This window comes from Camellia sinensis, chromosome 5 (genome assembly GCF_055761805.1).
Source record: "Camellia sinensis isolate YWXY chromosome 5, ASM5576180v1, whole genome shotgun sequence".
Classification (NCBI taxonomy): Eukaryota; Viridiplantae; Streptophyta; class Magnoliopsida; order Ericales; family Theaceae; genus Camellia; species Camellia sinensis.
Genome location: NC_138965.1, coordinates 141,456,271 through 141,466,219, shown reverse-complemented (window position 1 = coordinate 141,466,219; position 9,949 = coordinate 141,456,271). Strand labels below are relative to the sequence as shown.

The 9,949-nt window shown below is 33.2% G+C and overlaps 1 protein-coding gene across 1 annotated transcript; it reads right to left on the bottom strand.

The window, feature by feature from the left end:
• Positions 1–6,506: 6,506 nt before the first annotated feature.
• On the bottom strand, positions 6,507–8,099 carry LOC114289969 (1-phosphatidylinositol-4,5-bisphosphate phosphodiesterase epsilon-1, putative (DUF1685)). The gene is made up of 2 exons (XM_028233812.2): positions 7,454–8,099; positions 6,507–6,680 (listed from the first exon to the last, which is right to left on the bottom strand). Exons 1-2 carry the CDS (start codon positions 7,986–7,988, stop codon positions 6,601–6,603), a joined length of 615 nt encoding a protein of 204 aa, XP_028089613.2. The 5' UTR covers positions 7,989–8,099; the 3' UTR covers positions 6,507–6,600.
• Between the last annotated feature and the right edge of the window lie 1,850 nt (positions 8,100–9,949).

Genomic DNA, 9,949 nt, shown 5'->3' with positions numbered 1-9,949 from the left:
TATGTTTTTAATAAAAGTTATGTTTTATAAAAGTTTCAGTTATGTGGTTATCTTCTGAATCTTATTTGCTCAAAAGAAAACCCATGGATATGTCTGTTTATATTTTAAAAAATATTTGACTATGACCTTATAAACAATTATGTTTGTAAGTACCACCACGGGAGTCCCACGCCTTGGGGGACTTAAATAACCATTGGCCTCCGTTTGACCACTTTGTGGTCCTCTGTCTGTCATGGATCCATTGACCTCTGTTTTGTGCGAAGCAAAGTGCTGTGCGGAGCTAAGCGCTACACTATTGTGGGAGCCACCTCTAGAATCCGTACGAGCCACTTCTTGAATCCGTACCTCTGTTATGTGCGGACCAAAGTGTTGTGCGGAGCTAAATGCTACACTATTGTGAGAGCCACCTCTTGAATCCGTACCTCTGTTCTGACTGTCACTTCTGTGACCTCTGTTCTGTTCTATTCTGTACCATGGTTATGGTTATCTATTTATATAATATTTGTATTTCAGTTTCTGCTACTCAAACGATTTATGTACCAAACTGAGTTATATAAATGTTTTGGCCTAATTAATTGTCCATGGTTATTTCGTGTCCTTTATACTCTTGGTATAATATTTCTCACTCTGCCATGTGCTTATAATTTTTTACCAATTTTCAGGAAACATGCAATTCAGAAATAGCTTCTAGAAAGTCTTAGACGCAGGGTTGCGGAATAGACACACACAACACTTTTATGATATTTTTATATGTAAATATCGGCCTTTTTTGTCAATATATTTTGTAATAAAAATAGAAACTCTAATGATTATTTTGATACCCTTACTTAAATATTTCTTCCGCTTGCGTTTATTAATTTGTCTATGAATTGGTCGTAGGTAACTCAGTTACTGACCATCACGATACTTAACCCTTGGGTACGGGGAGCGGGTCGTGACATTACTAGTCCATTGGTTATCAAACAAACACAATTTTCTTAATCCCCTTACTATTAGTCCCCTCACTAACAGTCCCCTCACTAATAATCCCCTCCACTCTACCTTTGAAAACAAATGGGGCCTAAGGGTGAGACACAGTGGAGGTGTGTTTGATTGGGAGAAAGGGACTATTTACTGTGCGGATTGTAATTTGGAAGAAGCATCTAATTCGGTGTTTGTTTTTTTTTTAAAGTTCGCCGAACATGAAATCCGGCTGAACTCCTTATCCCCCATATAGGGGATTATACTATCCTAGGGGGGGTGTGGGACAATTTTGGAGGGACTATTTACTGTTGGGGATTAGGTGATGAAATGACTATTTTGACCCTCTACTATTTAATTATGTATTATATTTAGTAAAATTTAATAAAATTTAAATGTCTTAATTTAAAAATAAAATAATTTTGTTTAACTTTTTATTGATGTTTTATTTATTTTTTTTAAATAATTCTTTATAGATATTTTATTGATGTTTTATTTTAAAATTTTGTTTCTATTTTATTTAATTTCATTATTTAAATTTTAATAGATATTTTATTTGATTTCATTGTTTAATTATTATTTTTTTAAAAATTTATTTAAAATTTTAATTAAAAAATAACAAATATTTTCATTGATATTTTATTTATTTTATTTTTTTAAAAATAAATTTATTTAATTCTGTAAAAAATAAAATAAAATAAATTTTTATTTAATCTAGCTAAAAATAATTAAAATATTAAAGATATATTTAATATTGCTATTACTTAGTAAACAATTGAAAAATGGTAAAATAGTCTTTTTGCTCATTTATCATATCCAGTCTAGGAATGGCAACGGGCCGGGGCCGGGCCGAGGATCACACTCCCCGTCCCCGATCCCCGATTGTGAAAACCTCCCTGTCCCCGGCACCGATCCCCGACGGGGAAGCTATCAACGTCCCCATCCTCGCCCCTTAACGGAGATCGGGTTTTCCTGACCCCGAAAATTCCCCGGCCCAAAAACATCATCAACAACATCACCATCATCATCAACAACAAATCCACTATCAACAACATCATCAAAAACAACAACATCACAAATAGAGACATATATATACACCATATGCATCTCCGATCAAAAAAAAATAGAGACATATACATACATACACTATCAACAAATCCACTATCATTATCAATTGTTTCATTTTCAACATCACAGATTAAAAAAAAAATGGACAAACAGAGACATATACATACATATATCAAACCACGGATTCATAAACACAAACAGAGACATATACATACATCACGGATTCACGATCGACGATAAGGAAAATGGCAACGACGGCGGCGAAAGACACAGATCTGGAAAAGCCACCGGCAAAGCCAAACTCAGATCTGCAAAACACAGATCTAGGGGTTCAAAACCCTAGATCTAGAGGGGGAAGGAGAGAGAGAATCTAGAGAGAGAGGCGAGAGAGTAGAGGGAAGACAGCGGCGGTGGCGTCGAAGAGAGTGTGTGTGTTGAAGAGTGTTTGATGATGCTTACAACGGAAGGAGGGAGAGAGATCGATCGGTGGTGGTGATGAGAGGGTTAAAGAGAGAGAGAGAGAGAGACGGTGAGGCTTGAGGGTTGTGTTATGTTAGGGTTTAGTTTATATATATAGGGGCATAACAGTAATTTCACATTGGGGAAACGGGGCCGAGGCAGGGGCCGGGCTGGATCCGGGGCTGTGAAAGCTATTCCCGTCCCCGGCCCGAAACTGATCGGGGATTCAATTTTGAATACCATCCCCATCCCCGCGAGGGTATTTTTCGGAGAAAAACCATTCTAATCGGGTTCGGGGGATCGGGTCCCCGTCAGGCCGGGTTGAAATTGCCATCCCTAATCCAGTCCGTCCAACCGAATATTGGATTCACTAAAAATAGTCATTTCCAGACATCTAATCCCATGAGAAAGTAAATACAGGATACATATCCAATCCAACCAAATAGTCCGGAGGATTCACAGTCCCAAGATTCAAGTCCGATAGATTCTAATCCTCTCTTATTTAGTCTGTCCAATCAAACACACCCTGGGTGTTTAGAAAGTTGCTATTTTAGTTTTTGACTATTTTAAGAGGCTAGAATTTTTAGGTATGTTTGGTTTGGCTTTGTAGAGTGATTTTGGCAAATTTTTTCCGAAAAACTTGTTTTGTTTGTAATTTTTTCAAAACAATTTTCAAAATCACTTTCTCTCTCTTACACATCAATCAATCACTTTTTTTCTCTCCCCTCTCCTTTTCAATCACTTTTTTTTTTCTCACACACATCTACTCAATTACAACAAAATATCAAATCATTCCAAACTCCCAAACCCCAAAACTATTTTCAAAATACACAACCAAACAAACTAAAAAAAATTTTAAACTCTCTCCCCAAAACAATTTTTAAAAACTACTTTCAAAACCAAACCAAACATTTGGGAAGATAGTTTGATTTTTTTGTAGTTGGATATGATATTTGTAAGAGAAAAAATGAAATGATTATGAATTTGGTGTGACATTTTGTCTTATTGGCTATTTTAGTCAAAACAATTACTTTCCAAACACCTCCACAGAATCACAAAGACAAAAGGTCAATTTGGTTTATATCTCAAGATATAATTTTTGAGAAAGATTTTTAAAATTTTGTTTGATTTAAATTTTTTGAATTTTTTTTTTAAAAGCACTTTCTCTTTCCTATACATCAATCAATCATATTTTTTCTCTTTTCTCTCATTCTCAATCACTTTTTTCTTACATACATCTACTCAATTACAACAAAATATCAAATTATCCCAAACTCTCAAACTCCAAAACTATTTTCAAAATATACAACCAAACAAATTAAAAAAAAATTCTAAACTCTTTCTCTAATTTTTTTTTTGAAATTTTATCTCAAAACACAAATCAAGCATACCCAAAATAAAGTGAAGGGGTTTTTTATTTTGGTTAGTAGCTTGATCTTATGGATATAATGTTTCATGGTGAACTTTTGGATAAAGAAAATAATAATTTGAATTTATGACTCGAGTGACTATTTATTTATTTATTTTTATTTTTATTTTTTTTTTGTTGATCGTTCATGTTTTAAATTTTCCTTAATTTATTCTTCAAGTTAATAATTTCTATTTAAAATTATATTAAAAAGTAATATTATTTGTCACGTGATATAAAAAAATATTATTATGTTAAATTTGAAAAATATTATTATATTAAAATTGGAGTTTGTATCAAATGTAAGGTCAAGTTTGGCATTCTTAAAATAATTCATCTTTTTATTTTTTTATCTTTTTTTTATCACATCACCTCTCTACTTTTCTGCATATCTTTTCGTAAAAAGATAAAAAATGTACTTATTTAAATCATTCCAAACAACCCTTAAGAGTTATTCATAATAAAATATTTTTATACGTTGGTGTCAATGTGTAATTTACCTTTTATGCTATGTGACTCTCACTCTCTCAGGATTGGTTTAGAATTATATTATTTTAGTAATTTTTTTAATTTTTTTGACTAAAATATAAAATGAAAAAAATAGTATATTTGGAATATTTTTTGGTTTTACGAAAAAAAAAAGAGTGTAAAAATATAGAGAAAAAAATTAAATTTTTGATTTTTTCTTATAATTTTTTAACTCTTTTGATAATTATTGGATAAATTACACTTACACCCCTTGAGGTTTAGATTTAATACATATCATCCCTGACGTTTGGAAAATTACACTAACCCCCTGTCATTGTTATTATTTAGACGGAATGAAAACATTGAACTCATGCACTCTCTCTTTTTTTACTTTGCTTTACTTTCTTTTCTTTTTTTCCCCCTTTCCTTTACCTTTTTTTTTTAAAGTAATTTCCTCTGTTTTTCTACTAAGAGTTGTTACCTTTTATATAAGCAGGAGGTTTGTGAAATGAGACTATAAATCACAGGGGTGAGAATATAATTTCCAACACGTTAAGAGATGGATAGTAATTAAACCAAACCTCAAGGGATGTCAATGTAATTTACCCATACTTATTTGACATTTTGACTATTATTGTAACTTTTCGAGCTTGCCCAAGTTGTTGTAGTATATTCTAAAAAATACATAATACAATATACAAAAAATTTCTCCCTATGGTCAACAATAATATTAAGGTCAAGTTTGGCAAGTTAAAAAAAAAAAGTTAAAAAGTTACTCAAAAAGTTAAAAAGTTATCACTATTCACTAAAAGTCAAAAATTACGACTGCACAACTCTCAATTCTAATTTTTCCCTACACACTAATTTATACAATTTTTTAATATACATTTTTTCATAAAAAATCAAAAAATTAACCCAAATATTTATATTTTTTTCTTTAATTTTTTAATTTAAAAAGATAAAAAGTATTTAAGACACACAAACAACCCCTAACTTTGAAGAGAGTTTTGTCGTGAACCTTGAATGGTCAGAAAACTTTGATATGAAGTTTGAAGAGAGTTTTGTCAACAAACTTGGAGACCATGTAAAAATGGCTTGGGAATTGTGGAGGGCTCGAAATTCACCCGTAGTTTGTGGGTTGTTTGGGGTGGGCCCAGCCTAGTTAGCCCGACCCCAGCCCAAGATTTTAGATTTGGACGTGAATTGTCATTTTGAAATCCGGTTTATCGGCCCACACAAAGTCTGGTCCGAGACCCGACTCGCCCGAGATTCAGTGTCATTTTTAGTGAAAAATAATAAATTTTTGATAGAAAAAATAAAAAAATTGTTCAAGTCCACTCAAACTCAATCTGAATTTTGGCAGAAGCCTACAAGGCTCGACATAAGTCGGGCCAGGCCAAATGTACACCTTTAGAGACTATGGTTTCTAGACTGGGGCTATTAAAAGGTACGAATTCAAAAATAGAGAGTAGCAGAGATAACAATTCCAATAAAGGAAGAAGTGATCAAATTATCTGAATTAAAACCGATTTATTAGCCTTAACTGGCAAGTAATAAGGTGGTTCAAGTAGCTCAGCTCGCTGGAGCACAGGATTGAAAATCTTTGTGTCAGTGGGTTCGCCTAAGCACCATAATGATGTTTGCAAGTAAGAAACAAATTATCATATTCGAGACCCTGAAATTCAATACATCAAATGATATTTGTTTTATCATAAATTTTCTTGTTGGCTAATATGGGAAATCAATAATTACATGTTTACATTTGAATCCACAACAACCCATTTTTCGCAACTATTCTTCGTTATACAATGAAAGCATGAAAGAGTCGATCAAAGGACGGCATAAACTTTTCATAAAAACATTCCCAACCCTGATCTCAACTCTCATTTTTCCTATTAGTGGTGTTTCACATGACACAAATTTTGGTCCATATAAGGAGGCCCGTGTGTCCAAACAATATCTGATTTTAAAATATTAAAAAAAGAAAGAAAGAAAAAACTAGAGGATAGTACAAGCAATTTTAGTTTCTTCAAACCATGGAAGCAAATCAATCCACTCCATTTATTGCATTTCAAGCCCAGAAAGCTACTACATGCACCATTCGCATGTGAAAATCACCCTAGCACGCGCTGTATCGTCTCTCTCTATCTTCTCTGTTTCTGAATTCTGTTTTTTTTTTTTTTTTTTTTTTCATTTGTTTTTTCTGTTTCTGTACACAACCCATCCATCCCTTCATTTTAGTATGACTGCATCACAGAACAAGCCACTGCTTGAGCCCAATGCCGCAACTTCGTCTTCACTTGTTGAGGATTATCCCCTGCATTAAATCACATCCATTGATGCTTAACTATATCTATCACAACAAACTTTGCTCTTCTTATTTTTATTTTTATTTTTTTTGAATTAGAGTGATGACATATATTGTAATTAACAAAATGTAGTTATTAAACATTACATATGGGTTCGTTTGAGATGTGGATTGACTTTTTACTTTTTGATTATTTTAGCTCGGGGCTAAAAAATCTCGTTTGGAATAGACTTTTTGTATTTTTTTTACTTCTGTAAGAGAATAAATAAAATGATTATGATTTAGATGTGACATTTTATCTTATTAAATTAAAAAGCTTAATTTGTCTTTTTGTGATTATTTTAACCAAAAAAATCTTATTTTAACTTATGTTAAACGAAAACATAATGTCTTTTAAATACTAGATATAAAATGAAGATTAAGTTAATTTTAGATATAGAATGAAGATTAAGTTAGGAATGTAAATTTATGAATGGATAATTTTTTTTGAAAGTGTATCCTACTATAAAAATTGTATAAAATCTTGTTTTTCATTTATTAGAATGTGGTATATAAATAAAAATTTTATACAGAATAATGTGATTTTCTCTGATACTTTCATTTCAAAATAAAGTTTCAATCATTGTACCTTATAATTATAAAAATAAAAATAAAAAATTAACACATTTCTATATGAGTTTCGTGTATAGAAATCTTATTTGCCAAGCATTTTCCAAATAAATATTTTGCATTTTTTTTTTCTCTGTTTAGTTTCTGTATTCGTAGTAGAATGAAAATCTAACCTGGGGAACAAATCTTCCACGAATCATCGCTCCTTGGACTATCGAAGGACGACGACCGGCTTCCGAGTGACCTAGACGAGTCTCCGGCAGGTGTCGACGAGATCCCTATCGACGTCGACGAGCCTCCGCCATTCGGCGACTGTAGAGGACTCGTCGCAAACTGCCGGTTCACGGCGAAATAAAGGTCAAGCGCCGGCAATGTATTGCACAGCCTCTGTCCATTCTCTTCATTGAACCCAAATCCTAGCTCTATGCAACCCTTGAGCTCGCTCAGGTCATCGTCCGTCAAAACCTCTGAATCATTGATCCCTTGTTTCTTCCTCTCTTGCCGGAGTATCTGGCGGCGCCGCCTCTCCCACGCAGTATCCCGAGGCGTCTCGCACATCGACAACTGCTTCGACAACTTCTTTCGGTTCCTCCAGAACGGCGGCGCGTGCTCTAGCCTCTGCAACTCCTCTTTTTCTGACTCGGAAGATGACGTCGTCAATGGTGGCGAATTTACCGGTGGTTTCCCATAAGTCTGTGGCTCTCCCATGGTACAAGTATACACTTTTTTGGTGGTGGTGATGGACGGAAAGATTTTTAAATTTTAATTCAGATTTGGTCGTCCTGTTAAAACTTTTAAGCTAAAATGTTAGCTTTTTAAGTTTTAACACTGATGTAGATGGTGTTAAAACTTTTAAGCTTTTAAGTAAAAGCTTTTTAAGTCTTAACACCAAATTGTAGTGGGTGACCGTGGCGGAGCGAATGAACGAACCGCCTCGGTCAGGTGAGGGATTTGGATGGGGTGGAGGCGATGTGAAAAAATATAGAGAATGAAACACAACACGTTCCGGTGGCGTAGGAATGAGTTAATTTTTTTCTTTTTATTTTTTGGTAAATTGATTTGAAGGAACGGCACGAGCCTGCCCAACGGGGTTGTGGCGGTGCTGTTTGTGGGGGCTTTAAGGGAGGGATTGGGAGCGGAGGGCTTGGCGGCAGCCGTCTCGCAGGCCCGTCCGTTGTGGGCTCTCTCTCTATCTCAAATGTCTATATTTATGGTTGTGTTTTTCTTTCTCTCTCTATATTGAGCCTCTCATTTGTAACTACCATGCAACGATCTTTTACGTTAAAATTGGCAAATGAGAGTTTTGAGGGCCTATATGTCTTAGAGCATCTCCAACGGTAGTAGGCATTTTATCTATCCAAACATTACTATAAAGTATATATTTTATTTTGCCTATCAACTGTTTTATATTTTTACTCCAACCATGCTCTTTATTTTAGCTATTTATCTAAATACTATTAATTTTATAGAATGCCACGTCAACAATAAAGATGGAGGGAAATGATCCTAATGATTGAATACATTTTGCCTAGCGTTGAAGGCTAGCTACATGTAGCTAGTGAATATGAGTTGAGCCAAAATGCCTAATTATATGCCTAGTGCATTGGAATTGAAAAAAGTGAATCACACTAGGCATTTTAACTAACAAGTATTATATGCCTAGTGCATTGGAGATGCTCTTATTTGGTAGACTTTTAGGCTGTATGGGAGAGATCATGATATCAGAGTATATGAATGAAATTATTAGAATGTAATGGTGTGGTGAAGATTGAATTGGTGTTGTATGGGTCTACTGATTGATAATTCTAAATGAATAAAGCTTAAGAGAGAGAAAGAAAAACACAACCCCAATGACCCAGTGCCACGTGGCACCACGTGATTGGAAGGAAAAAAAAATTGGCCTATTAGAGGTGCTGGGGTTCCTAGAACCGTTGAATTATAAATAGTGTAAAAATTTGAATTTGTAATTGGATGGGCACAAGTAAAAAATAAATTTAGAATATGGATATTTGAGACGGTTCTTTTTTGTTCAAGATTAAGCAATAAAAAACTTAACAGGTCTACTACAAATTTAGAATAAAAAATTTAAAAGATCATTTAAAATTTGAAATTAATGGTCAAGATTTACTTAAAATTTAGCCAAACTACACCAAGCTTAAATACACACCATGGATGAAAAAGTCATGGTAATTTTCTGAATTTTTTTGAGTACCGTAGAATTTTCCAAAACTTTAAAATGAGGCATTTTAAAAATAAAATAAAAAAATTGATGACAAGTGTGTGTTTGAAATAGATCATTCATTTTGTTGAAAATAAACGTAATAAAATAAAAATATTACTATTCTCGGATTGACTTAATTTTTTTTTTATAGATGAAGATCTTATAAAATAAACGATTCAAATCATTGAAATGAGACTTGTAATATAGCCACCCCAATAGAAATGTACATAGAATTTTTGCATAAAATTATGTGACTTAATGTAAATCTTTCACTTTAAAAATAAAATTTCCACTAACATGACTTTTATTTACAAAAAAAAATAACGTTATCATATTATTCTTATAATGTTTTCTGTATTATTTTTAGTGTGTCCTCAAATGGGTATTTGTTTTTTGAAATTTGGATTTAATTGTTTCTGGTGGACTTTTATTCGCAGGCTTTGCATCT

Coding starts and splice junctions, on each gene's coding strand:
- LOC114289969 (XM_028233812.2), bottom strand. CDS start 7,988: ATGGGAGAGCCACAGACTTATGGGAAACCACCGGTAAATTCGCCACCA. Junction 6,681..7,453: donor GTGGAAGATTTGTTCCCCAG/GTTAGATTTTCA, acceptor GATTTAATGCAG/GGGATAATCCTCAACAAGTG.